At 30.1% G+C, this 15,333-nt stretch overlaps 2 protein-coding genes across 2 annotated transcripts; both read left to right on the top strand.

The window, feature by feature from the left end:
• Positions 1–877: 877 nt before the first annotated feature.
• On the top strand, positions 878–7,256 carry LOC100740017. Its single transcript, XM_012385067.1, has 3 exons — positions 878–1,105; positions 5,556–5,786; positions 6,059–7,256. Exons 1-3 carry the CDS (start codon positions 1,045–1,047, stop codon positions 6,298–6,300), a joined length of 534 nt encoding a protein of 177 aa, XP_012240490.1. The 5' UTR covers positions 878–1,044; the 3' UTR covers positions 6,301–7,256.
• A 659-nt stretch (positions 7,257–7,915) lies between these two features.
• LOC105680703 lies at positions 7,916–12,433 on the top strand. Its single transcript, XM_012385068.3, has 3 exons — positions 7,916–8,083; positions 8,447–8,608; positions 12,041–12,433. Exons 1-3 carry the CDS (start codon positions 7,942–7,944, stop codon positions 12,247–12,249), a joined length of 513 nt encoding a protein of 170 aa, XP_012240491.1. The 5' UTR covers positions 7,916–7,941; the 3' UTR covers positions 12,250–12,433.
• The last annotated feature ends 2,900 nt before the right edge of the window (positions 12,434–15,333 follow it).

Here is a 15,333-nt window from a genome sequence, read left to right as displayed (position 1 = left end):
GTTAGTCAAAGCTGTTGTTAGCGAAGTTTGGTGTCGGTGGTCTGGCATCGATGAAATCTGGTGTCGGTGAATTGTTGTCGGTGATTTCAATGGGAACCGATTGAAAATGATTGAAGTCGTCTCAGTGATTACATCTTTCAATCTTAGAGGCAATAATAGAGTAACTTGCTTCTTCTATATTTAATACGTATATCTCATTTTATATAATTTTTAAAATCTAAGTCAATTTTATTAATTTCAATTTTTCACGCAAATAGAACAGATTATATTTCAACTGTAAATTTTCCATACATTCAGGTTGTAACAAAAGTACCTTTACTAGAAGAAAAAAGAAAAAGAGAACAAGAATGTAATACCCATAGAAAAAATGTATATAAAAATTGAAAAAAAATTTTAACTTTATTAAAATATAAAAATATAAAAAATTTTAACTAATTCTCGATCAGTAGTTTAAAGCAATTTTTCATTTATTTCCACATTTTTCTTTAAATTTCGCTTTGCTTACAGAAGTTACATCAACGCGTAGCAACGAATATTATTGCATGATGTTCTAGAAACTTGGAAGAGTATTCTTCGAATACTAGGACTTAAACGACCTAGTATTCGGACGACGTCAATAAAATAAGGTTGCAAACGAAGGATTAATAATAGTATTGCATAAGAGATTAGTTTTCCTTTCGGAAAATAAGAATTCACATGAGCATTTGGTAAAGTTGAATGCCTAATACTGATCTAGACGTCGAACGATCTAGAGGAAAGGCTTCAAAGGGAAAAAGAAGCTAAATCTCTGCGCGACTTGCGCGATTATGCGATCTGTGGAGGAGAGGCGAAAAACAGCGAGGAGTGGTGAAAAGAGGAGAGGAGGTCGGTGAGTGGAGTGGTGAGTGGCGGACCTCGCAATCTCATACTCGCGATCAGGCTGTCGACTCGGCGACAATCCTTCCTTGTGCCAGTGCTTCAACCCCCGTCACGAATCGCAGTTTGTATTCTGTTCCCCGAGAGTAAACTTCTTCAAGTGAAACCTTGTCTCTCGCAACTCCCGGGATGTATCGAAGAATCCTAGTGTTAATTGTTAATCTCGCGTTCGTGTTGACGGCTCGTGCAGGTGATTATACTGAAAATTTACTTTTTACAAAACGATGCGAAAAGATTTCTTTTTTTTTTTTCAAATATGGTGGAACACTAGTGAAAATACAAATGAAAGTTTGTTCAGCAATACGTTGATTTTACAAGCTGTTGGTGTGCCAATATGAAACATTTACATTTTATGTTTTTAACATTGATTCCATGTTGTGATTAATTTATTGAACGCTTTTCTTTACAATTTTTCTATAGTAACGCTCATAGGATATATAGTGGTTTATAAAATACAGTCTATTAGAGTAATAGGATAAACATAACAGTACACATACTGTGCATATAGTATATGTATGTGTTATTCTTATATATATATATGTATATAAAGTGTTCCAAATTTCTTCCACCAAACTTCTGCGTATTCTATGAGTAACAATAAAAAAAGGAACTGAACTTATATATAAGCTCATAAATATTTTATTAAACACTTACAGGAGAAGTATGAAATAACAATGGACTAGTTTTTCATTTAAAAAAGGATAAAGGCATGCGTATTAGCGGTATTTACGTTAATTCCATTTCAAAGTATTGTTCGATTTTATAAAAATATAATTGGTGAAAGTTGGATTTACTACGTTACGAAACTTTCATTCGTTTCTTTGAATTTCCTTATATTAATTCTTTGTATTGATCCTTTATATTATCTCTTTGTATCAATTCTTAGTGTACAATTAATTCTTATCTGGTAAATCTTTCGCTTTAAAGTTTCTTAATATTTGGTCATATGAGGGGGCGAATAATTGGCCCTCCTCAGCTTGTCGTTGAGGTTAATGTTCGTTTAAACATTTTATCAAACGAAAACGCACTTTCCTGTTGTTTCGTATTTTTATCATAGTCTGTGTATGACACTTTTTTTTATTTTTATTCTAGAATATAATAGTACCGTTTGACGGAAAATAACTTCAGACACTGTATATACACATCATATATGGTACTTATTGTTAATATATGTTAAAAATGTGTTAGTTTAAAATTTTTGTTCATAATATCCTATACAAATTGATGATATTATTAATACGTATTTCAATTAAAATTAAAAAAGATGTAAATATAGAAAAGCTCGTTAGAAGCTAAGTAATTAGAAATTTTTATTTACGAAATAGATATATGAAGGTAAGAAATTAACTATGATAACTAGTATAATGTATTAGATTATTTTGGAAACTATGCAGATAGATTTATTAGACGAATTATTAAACATCATAGTACTTTTTAGTCCTTTTACTTTTGTTACAAAGAAGTTCTCATTACCTATTTTATGGTTTTATATTATTGTGATTATTTCCAGTCCTTATGTTTCTAAACCGTAAATATTAATTTCGATACCAAAAATTAATATAACATTTAACTCTTACAAGAATATATTTGCATTTGTATTTCAGAAGTACTGTGATTAAGGGCATAGAAACAAATATTCTTTATCTAATAAATATATATTTCTGATCTCTTTGCATTGCCTTTTAGCATAAAAATTTCAAAAATACAAAGGTACCCCTACTGGCAGGCAATTTATCATACACAAGCCGCCCTGGATATTTCGGTAATGCTTTGAGTAACAGATTGCATATTTCCTGATTTAGAAGCTGTACGTATTTAAATTTTATTACTGCCTAACTATATCAATCACAATATTTTTGTAAATATTAAAAGAAATTTCATGATATTATTTTCATACTAATTTCGGAATAACCGATTAAAGATGTTCCTTACAATCTAATGATTAGACAATATTAGCTACTAGATTCTGCTATAGTTGTGCACTATGATAACTGCTGAAATTGTTGGGAACTTTAACAATACAGTATTATGATGTTGCCGTATACACGTTGGTATAAAAATATTCTAATTAATATTGCTAACTGTGTTAAAATTAATGTACATAAATTAATTATCATGTAGTATCTAAGCACTATAGACAATGCAATTTTTATATAAAACTATGTTAAAAACCTATACATTGTATAAACGTTAGGCCAGTGCATGACAACTTAACGTCAGTAAACGTTCCTTTGCATGATTAAAAATGTTACAGGAGGCTACGACTAGATCAGATATATGTAGATTTGCCGGTCAAAGATATTTCCCAATATTCCGCATTGTTCAGCTTTCGATTAGCTATTTGTCCCGTGTATATAGTAATCATATTTACAGTTGACGTTAATTAACTGTCAGAAACTCTTGATAACTTCGAGATGTCTTTTAATATATATTTATGAGACAACGTGAAAATAAAAAAGATAAAAAAACCGTTACTCTCGAGCCGCGGATATTCTCAATCGATTCGAAACAGTCTGAAACTAGATGAGTAGTACGTAGGAGTAGGTTAACTATCGTTTGTCGAACTACGAGATATGGAACAATTTGTAGGGGTGAGTAATATAGTGTCGCGACTCTTGGCGCCACAATACTGCGACCCAAATAATAACTACATTGAACATGCGTATGTTTGAAAACGGGACATTGGAAATATACGCTCGATTATAAACATTCTCACGGTACGTAAGCACCATCCATTGGTTTGTTAGAATTATGTGCGACAGTAGAGAATGTTCCGACGTCGTAGAGGCGTCTACCAGGCGCCAGAGGAAATAGATTATTTACTTCTTCCGGAAAACAAACAATCGTTGAATTGAAATGGACTATAATCTAGAAAAATGGCTTCTATATTTTTCTAAGGAGATTCATACGTTATTATTCTGGAACATTTACGTTTTTCTCTATTTTCTTACCGTTATTGTACTAGATATACGCTGAACAAGAGTGAAAAACGTTTCATCTATGTAAGATTAATTTTTGAATCTATATGTTTCTGTATATATTCTTATTTGTTTGGATTTTAAAAATAATTATCGTGATCTTTTCACGTTCTTATTTTATGTAATATTTAATTCTATGTGTTGTTCACTGACTTTTTAACCATATTTTTTATATCAATTTAGAAAGTTGCAAAAATCGTAACACTTAGTTTTGCAATGACAACGGGTTAATCTAATAATTATTTGAGCGTAACTTTAAATGGTTAGAAAGCTAGTAATATCTTTTTTATTATTTCTTGAACAAAATTTAAATTTGTTATTAGCTGTTATCAACTCTTTTGTCTGTTAAAACTAAAAATCCAGTTTTATGAATCAAATATATATAAAATCACTTAATTATAATCTCATCTATTTTCTAAAACGTGAACTTTATAGTGTTTATAATAACGGAGTGGTGAGTTGTTTTGATTTTTAAGTAATTAAATTTCTTGCTGAAATAAACATTAAGCAAATGCACACAACCGTGGTCATATCTTGTAAATATTTCGTGTCAAACATGAAACATGTAAAGTACTTGTGAGAGGTGTATGAAAATACTGCAATGTCAAACTCAGCAACTTTCGAGTGATACAAACGTTGAAGGTGAAGAATCGCGAGATAATGACGAAAGAAGTGACTGTCCGTGCACAATGGGAAATGAATTTGCTAATTGCAATTTATGAAAAAAAGTTCGAATGTTTCGATATTCTATTTACTCGACGAAATGGAATTCTTGTAGATTTATCTCAATTTCCAAAATTCAATTAGAACTGAAAAATCAACGTTTTGCAAAAATATCGATTATTCAAAAAAATGTTACAAGTGAATCAAATGATATATAAAAACAAGTTATTGTTTATTACTTTTCTGTTGTTGAACGATTACTGCAAAATATACCATGTTCATGTAGTTTGATGTATGTTTACTACATGTAAATAGAATTACAAGCAATAACGTCATTAGTAGTATGCTTGTACTTAATATTAGATTGTCCGAAAAGTTTCTTTCGTTTTATGAGGAATTAATGGACGTATAACGTTTTTTGTTTTATATTATTTTGTCGAATTACGTACGATTCATTTTGTTCCGTTGGGATAAACACCGTGACATTTTACAGATTTGGTTTCACGTTTGCTTGAAGGTGCACTGTTGTAAAAAACACGTTTGGGAAAGAAAGACACTTTTCGGGCAACCTAGTAATTATTTCATTAAATAATCAATTAAACTGTATTATTTCGTACCATTACAACAAGACTACTGGGATATAATCTTCAGAAACCTAACAATATTAAATCTCTATTATCATAATTTTGAATGCTCCATCAATAAAATCTGATATATAGAGAATATTTTTTGAGATTATATTATTTGAGAAAAATGGTTCAAATCAATGTTTCAAGGTTTTAAAAGTTCTATTGAATGTTCATATTCGTTTGATCTTGAGTGGATCTAGGTTACATTTTTGGAAAAATTGTTTCGTTTTCAAAATATTTGGCCGTTTTCAGGCTTATCTAACGCCCTGTACGTTTAATATTATGCGACGGAAACAATTCTAATTCTGAAAAAATTATTTTTATAAGAACCTATTTTGTATTACAAATAACTGTTCTTTTTGTTTCACAGATAAGAATGTAAGATGCTATGTGTGTACTTCATTAACGCATCCTAATTGTGAAACAGATCCTAAGGCACATAACCTTGAACTTGTCGAATGTACTTTAGACCAAATGCTGGATTGGAAACTGAGAATTCAACAGCATAAAGCTTTAACTTGGGCAGCTCCAATTTTTGAGGTTGACGATTTGGATCATCAACTTGTCGCTCCAATGGCGTGTGCTAAAATGATTTTGAAAGGTAAATTATTCAGAGTATGAGAATTTTAGTTCATCATCGTGATAGATTTCAAATTTAGAAATGGTGTGAATAAACAAGCGAATGCGTGAATACGAGGGTGAAAGTGCCAAACGAAAAACTGTTGCGCTATACTTCTACTATTATCTTTATATTCAAACGTATCATTATTATTCAAATTATCATTTATCTGATTAATTACGTACCTAATTATTTAATTACCAATTATCCATCGAACGAATGTAAGCGAAGGAACTTTTATTTATGTTTATTAGATAAATATCAAAACATCACAATGAGAAGTTGCCAAACAGCGAAGACTGAGACCGTTGACCCGTGCAAATCGATAAATGCAATGATCCCTACATTAACTACGGACGATAAGAAGCTGGAATTTTGTGAATTATGCACGGAGGATGCTTGCAATAGTTCGATTACAATTTCGCCAACAATTTCCTTTACTTTGTTATCCGCTCTTGGAGCTGTAGTTTTGGGCTGTTTTTATAACAGCGCGTAACCTTTATATATCAAAATATAGAGTTGATTGCGATCAGCCTTACAGGCGTTGCTCGTTAATCGATTCATAGCGTATTCTAAGACTCGAAAACACACACATTAAGCATATATATATATTGTTCACTAATATTTCACATCGTGCCACGAGTATGTATCATACAATGAATATTCGAAAAAAAGAAAAAAAAATTAAAAATTCAGCGTTGTTAGATTAATTTTTGACTAGAGAATAAATTATTTTTCTGTATATTTTTATTGTTTTCTATATACGCACATAATTTATATTTGTATTTTCTGTAGCGAGATCGTAAATTCCTATTTCGTACAGACGAAAGATGCAAATTATTAAATAATCAAACTTCTTGTCGTGGTTAAATTACCTTTCGATAGTCTATAAGGGAATTCACCAGATTTGTTCCATTACTTTAGAATGACTTCTGATATATATATAAACGTTTCCGTCTTGTTTCTTTCTTGTTTCATAACGAAATGAAAACAACGAAATACCTATGAAAGAATTCCAGACAGAAATGTGACTTTCCACACAATTTCTATTGTCCAAATTTTAAGAAAAATTGGCTAGCAGATTTTGTATATCGAATACTTCGAGAAGCCCATGTCTATAGAATTATATTTAACGACTAATAACTTTATGCTGATTGAGCAATGGTCATTGCTTGTATGTGTGTTCATTATAAAAATTCGGATGTTATTATGTATATTTGTCAAATTGCATTTGCGATTAAATTCATTAAGCACGACCTTACAAGCATAAAGAAGTAAATATATGTATATTATATATGTACTTGAACTTATATGTGTATTGTACATACAAACGAAGAGGCTTATGAAATATCAAATTTGGCTAATGTTTATATCACGGAATGCTACTTAGCTTCTAAAGATGGAATATATTATTATCGAAAATTGTGACGAGCAATAAATATATATCGACCGGTTGTACTGTATTATCGTTAAAAATTCAATCCGCAATTTTTCGACAAATAACTGAATACTAAGCAATAAGAATTTTAAACTTTGTACATAAATGTGCGCATTAGAAAAATATACGTAATCCGTGAGGTTTCTCCAAGCGGATAAGAGCGATGTCTTTTCATATTAATTGAAATATACGTTTTCGAGAAAAATTTTAAAGAATGATATTCTCAAACGTAGAAACGTAGACTACCAATTTCAAGCTTATCAAATAGTGAAATAAATGAAAATTTATGTATGCGTGGTTCTTAAAAGAAATGATAGGTGATATGCGGTTAAAACTTGTCACGGCATTATCTATATTATTCACTTTTCTATTAATGTTATTTGTAAATATGTATTAATATTCACACTTAGTTTTAATATTAACACCGTGTTTTTTTACAATAATTCGAAAGATATTACAGCTTGATTTTTAAATTTGTATTCTAACGTAATATCTGTGCACTATAATTCTAAACGAGAATTTAAAAAATATATGATTGGAAGGGTTTGAAAATGCAATTACTCTGTACAGTTTTTTTATGGTACTTACTTTATGGTGATTATTCAATTATTAAATGCAACACTGAGGAACAATGTTGTTTGATAATTTTAACGTTTATAGATTATTACGTACACGAGGAAGATTGTATGCATAATATGTATGTATTTCTTAATACGTTTAACATCTGCACTGCAGACATCTGCTACAGTCCTTACCTTTATTATCATAGATAAGATAGCAGGTAGAACCAACATGGCTGCACAAGTAAGTTTGGCGATAATAATCGTTCTCATGAATTTGGGTAAGTAGAGCTTAAATCGGTAGCTTTTAATATTATTTTTGTGTAAGCGTTCAATGGAAATGACACTTAGTTAAATTTACTATTAACGCAATTGATAAGTATTAGGACAATTCAAAACAAATTTAATAGACAGTAATTATTGTAAATATTTTGTTATAATTTTTAGTCGGACAAAGAATAATTGCAATTATGCAAAGTGTCACCACTATGATATTCATTAATATCTTGTATATAGCTGTAATGATTTATAGTTAGATTAATTCCGTTGCTTCACCTTTAACTTTGTTTACTTTTAAGCTTAACATTCTTTCCAACCTTACTTGTTGACTACTTTAAAATCGAGAAAATTCAACCACTTAACAGAATACACGACAGGAGGAAATCTATGGTGTTACCAATGCAATACCGATTTGACAAACGGACATACAAGAGAGTGCAACGATCCTTACGTCCCGACGCCTTATTTCGACTTAGTTCTCTGTCCCCAAAACGAGTCGCAGAATTGTCTTAAAAGTGTCATCGATTGTGCGTATAAAGTATATCCAGTTGTAAATTACTGTTGCGTGCGCTCACCTTCATTACGTGCACGCATCGTATACATGTATGTAAATCGCATATGCACATATCTACTACGTGCTTATATTAACGTTGATTGCATTCGCACACGCTTCTACATACTAAATAGCCAATACCTTGGTAGTCCTTAGACTATGTCAAGAAATGTGTTTGTATTGTCCAAATGTCATATAAGTGACATATGCGAACATTTACAAATGAAACGTTTACATATCCACAAAGCGTTTCTTCTTGCAAAACTGTCGGTATATTTTATGTATGAGTAAGAATGAAAAAAATGTTATGCAAATGAGACTCGTAAATGCTTTATTAGCAAATTTACTGCTGAAATACAAAATGGTAACAAATTATTTTTCATTTAAATATAGTAATTAAACAAGCACAAGTTTAATATTAATGCAACTCTCACTACTAGACATTGCGACATTGGATTTTTCATTGCATAAAGTATCAAAAGAAAACGTTTGCACGATAAGATTAAGGAATTTTTTTACAATGGAAATAAAAAAGACAATCTTTTATGTACATACAGGGGTTGCGAACAGTATTTGTACTATTTTTGACCTTAATAATAATTAATGTACATTTCATTTTCACATTACGAATTTTTTAACAAAAAAAAAAAAAAAATGCTATGATAAATACAATAATAAAAAAAATGTATTGGAGGGAAGAACTTTATATACCTAATGGTGTTTATATTTATGGTGGTATATAGACATGTATCTATTTATCGTATACAGACTCAGAAATGCTATACTTTATGTAGCTCACTCTGTATATCATGTTTCTAATTACAAATATGCAAATTTCAAATTGAACAACAATGTCACGCAATCGAACTTAATGTACATTTTGCAATTAACATAGCACAGATGCTTTACATTTTTCAAGAGTATATTCAGTTTTTGATAAATTATTTATTAACTGTGATACAAAGTGTTTCAATTAAAAACTGATTATTATATTATAATGCAATAACACCATAAAGGATTTTTAATTATATTTTCGTAGTTTAAGAAACATACGATTTTATAATGATTATGCCATAATTCAAAAGCATGTAGTTTCTCTTATGATCTTCAATTGATTTGTAATATTTTTGAAACATATGCCACATACTAATTTTTAGTTAAAATTTGTTTTATGCTTTCACTAGTCATTCTTTTTTATTATTTAGTGTTAGCTTTTCTTTAATTAAAGAGTCTTCTAATATTGCTTTTCAATCATTTAAAATTTCCCATGTAGTCTACTCTCGGTTGCAATTCTCCAGGATTTACGATTATGTATTCATAATTTATTCATAATTAATTTATAATATAATATTTATTCATAATTATCATCTCATGATTTTGAGCTTTATCTTATTTCAAATGTTTACGCCACTCGAAAATTATTGAGAAAATCTAAAGAAATATTTTGATATGGCTTTCTTTCCAGTTAATAATGTTTACTTAATACTTATACTTTTAGCGTAACACATGAAATTTTATAATTTAATTGAGTATTATATTATTTGCGTTTGAGATTAATTAAAGTGATCAATTTATATACAGGGTGGTTGGTAACTGGTGGTAAAAGCGGAAAGGGGGTGATTCTACGCGAAAAAAGAAGTCGAAAATATAGAATAAAAATGTTTTTTTAATTTTTTAAAACTTTTTTTTTTAATTTTTTTTTTAAATCTACAGTGAGATCTGTTATAATGAGACGTGATAAAGTGCACGCGTACCGAGCGAAAATTCAAAGTCGATTTTCTCGAAAACAAAGCCTCAAACGAAAATTTTTTATTCTATATTTTCGACTTCTTTTTTCGCGTAGAATCACCCCCTTTCCGCTTTTACCACCAGTTACCAACCACCCTGTATATAAATTGATCACTTTAATTGTTTCTTTGGAATACGTATAGGAGCATTTGTTCCGTTCAGAATATACTAAAGATTTCGTGAGATCTTCGCGAGTAAAACTTACCAGCATGGTCACAAAGAAAGAATATTTTTGAGCAGGAATCTTAAAATATTATTTTTTAGAAGTTTTAGTTTCTTCTGCAATCAATAATCGGCGTACTAAAATAATAAATGAAGTGTTATAAATTCAGTATTTTCGAAGAATAATATAGAGACACGTTGCTGAAAGATACAAGTTGTTGAAGTTCCTGACCTGGATAAAATATGGCCAAATTTTCAAGGAACACAGATTATTTCACGTCATGTCAGTTCAGATACCGTCACACCCTTACCGGAAAAGGGATTATTGCGACACTGATGGTGATCGGAATATTGACTTTTTAATAATAATCATATGCATCCTAATATATATATGTATCCTAAGCATACTAAGGGTATCTTGGACATTCTGAACAAAATCCACAGTAGGCGTCTTTTAACATTCAAAATACGAACGTTAAACAGGCACTTAGGCATCTTTTAACATCTACGAAGTAGACATCTTCTAATACTAACAGATCAAATATCAGGCGAACACACAAAGATACATTCTGTATTTACAGGAACACGATTGTATAAACACATATAATTATGTTTAAAATATTACGTAATAAATCTTTCGCATCTAAAATGACGGATACGGACTTTTGAAGGATTAATGAAACATCAAAATACGTTTGAATTCTTAATTTTTCTCTCATAAAGGGATATGTCACTTTCAATACTGTATTGAATAATATAAACGTAAATTAACAAAATTATCGATTTATAGAATTAATAAATAGATGTATCTCACTGATATTTATCACTCTTGTATTGCTTGTCACTACAAATCAATTACAGACGTGGAGTATAGGTACGCGTTTATTCGATGAATTTTTAATTTCGATTTTTTCAAAACCGAAGCTTCTTCGGACAGATGTTACATTTAATTTTTTGATTTATTTTTACATGCAAAATCATTCTTCGAAGTATCACTTTCCAAAGACGATAGGATAATGCTTATGTTTAAACATAAACATAAAGTTTATGATCGTATAATAATTTAGTCATTTATTGAAGTCCACAACAAAGATCTATCTATGTTAGATGAGTGACATGAAGTAGTGATAACAATTTATAGTAACTATACAAGCATGGAATTATTTTTTTATTTACTGTTAATTTGTTAGTAAAATCAAAATCACATTCAGTCTTCTGAGAAGTCAGTTGTTTTAATGGCGTCGTAAGATTCCTTCTCACGTTTGTAAGCAATTATATAAAATAAATACTTGATATGCTACATTCAACGCTAAACTTAGCAACGCTGGTATCCAATCTTGTAATTCTTGCTTTTTACCACCGTCACATTGATTTTCATTTAGCTTAGTTTTAAGCTTTTTCTGTTTATGACACTGCCGAGACTATAAAATAACTACATATTTCCTTCATGATGTAGATGGGCACATATTGGTAACGGTGCGAGGTTGCGTCCCGTCACGAGAAATCGATGGATACTGCCAATTAGAGGAATATTTTCAGGGATCCAGCATTGCGTGTTCTTTCTGCGAAGGCTACGCTTGTAACAATCAAAGTTCTATTCGTGTATTCCTGCTACACAATTTAGCATTTCTTTTAGCTTCCATCGCTATAATATTGTATTTATAATAATATTTACTTTGCGTCTTATTTAATTCGTAATTATTCCATTCCAGAATTATTCGATTCCACAAACACGAAAAATGTTTCAAATTCTAGCGTAGTTAAATGTGTAGTTAAATACGTTAGTAGTCTGTAATCAATGTTAATATTTTTATGATTAATATTTTAAAATAAATGTAAATAATAATTCCTCGCTAATATTTAATTTTACAAATAATCTGTTATTTAGTATTCTGATGGTGATGTAATTAAAAAAATTTTAATATGCGCGATGCCGAAGTTGCGGAACCGATTTGTTTTCTCGTTAGTGATATTAAAAATTATATTAAAAATTTATCAACGAAAAGATTTAATTCTGTGTGAAAATTTGTACAAATCATGTCCTAGTCTATGAGAAGATAGATTCCGTAGAAAATAGATAAATGAAAATTATCGAGTCAAAATGAAATTCAATCATTTATCACTCTGGAATATTTCAATTTTTGAGAATAAAGATTTTGTGCCACAAAACACGTGAAATGTAAAATTAAAAGTATAAAATTGTTTTCTACACTCGATATATCACTTTTAGATTTGAAGCTGTTTGGATACGACATGATCGGTGTTTTATCAGTTGCTTTATTTTAAAATGACAGGAATTGCGTCGATACGGACTATAGATGAGAATCAAATTTGTGTGCTTTTTTTGTATAAATTTGGATTTGATTATATCACAGTGGAAAGTGTACACCATATTGACATAGTTTTGAGAAAAGATGTAATAAATGAACATACCTAAAGATGAGGAGATTCAAATGTCGACGACCAAACAAAACAAGTTTCAGATTAAGTTCAATTAAAGATTTCAATTGAATATCGTATGCGTAAGTTCACCAAATGTTGTATAAAAATTAGATTTATATAACACATTTATGTCATTTATCAGCCACAGAGAAAATCAAAAGTTGGTCTAATGATTTTATTATGTTTAGAAGCAATAATACTTAGAAATATATAAACTTTTTTTTTCTCTTGTACAAAATAATAAACTTAAGCATTTATACACAAAAAGGTATACCTCACCAATTTCATTTACTTTCACATATATTGTCAAGCTCAATGTTCGGAATAATTTCACTTGTACATACATACATACATACATACATACATACATATATACATACATACATACATACATACATACATACATACATACATATATACACCGTCTGTCGCAAAAGCAACCGAACTTTTAAATAACAAGGCAGAGGCATCGTTTTGAGGAAAATTTTTCATTTTATTCAAACCACATTTCCTCTAGGGCGATACAACTATTTGTATGACAAACTAATGCGACAAACAATTGTTACACGTTTTCTTATTCCTTTGAGAATGCTCGTCACAGCCTTGCAAATGTCTTGAATGTTGAATACTGTCATAATACGCTATATTATATTACGTTATAATCTATTACGTTATAGATTATGACGTTATATAATATTACGTTATAACGTATTACGTTATATTACGGTATATCACATTACGTTATATTGTATTATGTTATACAGAATGACGTTATATTATATTACTTTATAGTGTATTATGTCATAATAAACTACGTTGTATTATGTTACCTTATAATGTATTTACATTTCGTTATATAGTACTACATTATATCATATTACGTTATATTATATCACGTTACAATGTATTACGTTATATAGTATTTCATTATATTGTATTACGTTATAATATGTTTCGTTGTAATGTATTACGTTATATTATATCACGTTATAATGTCTTACGTTAAATTATATTACATTGTAGCATATTACCTGTATTGTATTGCGTGATATTATATTAGGGTATATTATATTACCTTATGTTATATTACGTTATACTGTATTACGTGGTATTGTATTACATTATATTACATCACATTATATTATATTGCATTATGTTTTATTACGTTATATTATATTACGTTATTGTATTGTATTTCGTTATATTATATCGCTTAAGTATCACTACACGTAATTAATTTATGAACTTTTATGCACGAAGAATTTAGTACAGAATCTAAGGAAGCTTCTGCAATTCCTTGGAGAGTGACTTAATTTCGCATAAAGTTGGCATATATGAAAAATCGCAGACACGAGGGGCGACTCTTCGAACTTCCACATAATGTACGCCACATGTAATTATTTTATGAATATTTATGCACGAAGAATTTAGTACAGGATTTAAGGAAGTTTCTCCAATGCCTTAGAGAGTGAATTAATATAGCAAAGAATTCTCACGTATGAAAAATCGCAGACCCCTATCGCGCTAGCCGCGATATTTGCTACGATAACTGTCCATAACTAATTAACTAAAGGGAAATTGTTTCTAAGAAGACTAAAACAAAAAAGAATTTCTAAATTTGTAAGAAAGCAAATATGGGAATTTTACTAGGTTACAATGAGGTCGGTTATGGCGTTCTTGTAGATAATAAAATAATAGTTGCGAGACATGTTGATATCGTAGAAAGAGATGTAAAATGTATCGGTTTAGATAAATCAGATGAAGAAAATAACGATTGTGTAAATGACAAATCATCGGATGATAGCTTTGAAAGCGCTGATGAAATTGAACAAGAAAAAGTTAAAGAAAATAAAAATGATTCGAAATCTAAGATTGATTTTGTGCATATACCACGTAAATCAAAACGCGAGAGAAAAGAACCAACTAAATATCCAGGAAATATATGTCGGAGATGAAAGAATACCAGAGCCTTTGGAATTTTGGATAATCCCGCAACATTGTAACCTAGAGTCTATTATAGCTGTAATTGAACAATTATAGTCATTCAATTCGATTGTAATTGTTCGAAAGTTGTGATAATGAGCTTGGGCTCGAGGTGACAGTCAGTCGCCGAACGTAGCCGCGGTCACGGGATGAGCGCTTTGTCTAACAAAGGCATGGAATAATTCTATTTAAAAAGGAAATAGTTGTAACACTCGACAGTAAACACTCCAACGGTCTCTGTCCCGCAGCTCGCCACACGCAGAACCTATTCTTCGAATAAGATGATTGCCAGATGTTGATGCGTCTCCGCAGTACATGTTCAGC

The sequence above is a fragment of the Bombus impatiens genome, unplaced genomic scaffold (assembly GCF_000188095.3).
Source record: "Bombus impatiens unplaced genomic scaffold, BIMP_2.2 scf_0317, whole genome shotgun sequence".
Classification (NCBI taxonomy): Eukaryota; Metazoa; Arthropoda; class Insecta; order Hymenoptera; family Apidae; genus Bombus; species Bombus impatiens.
This window is presented reverse-complemented; position numbering and strand designations above follow the sequence as displayed.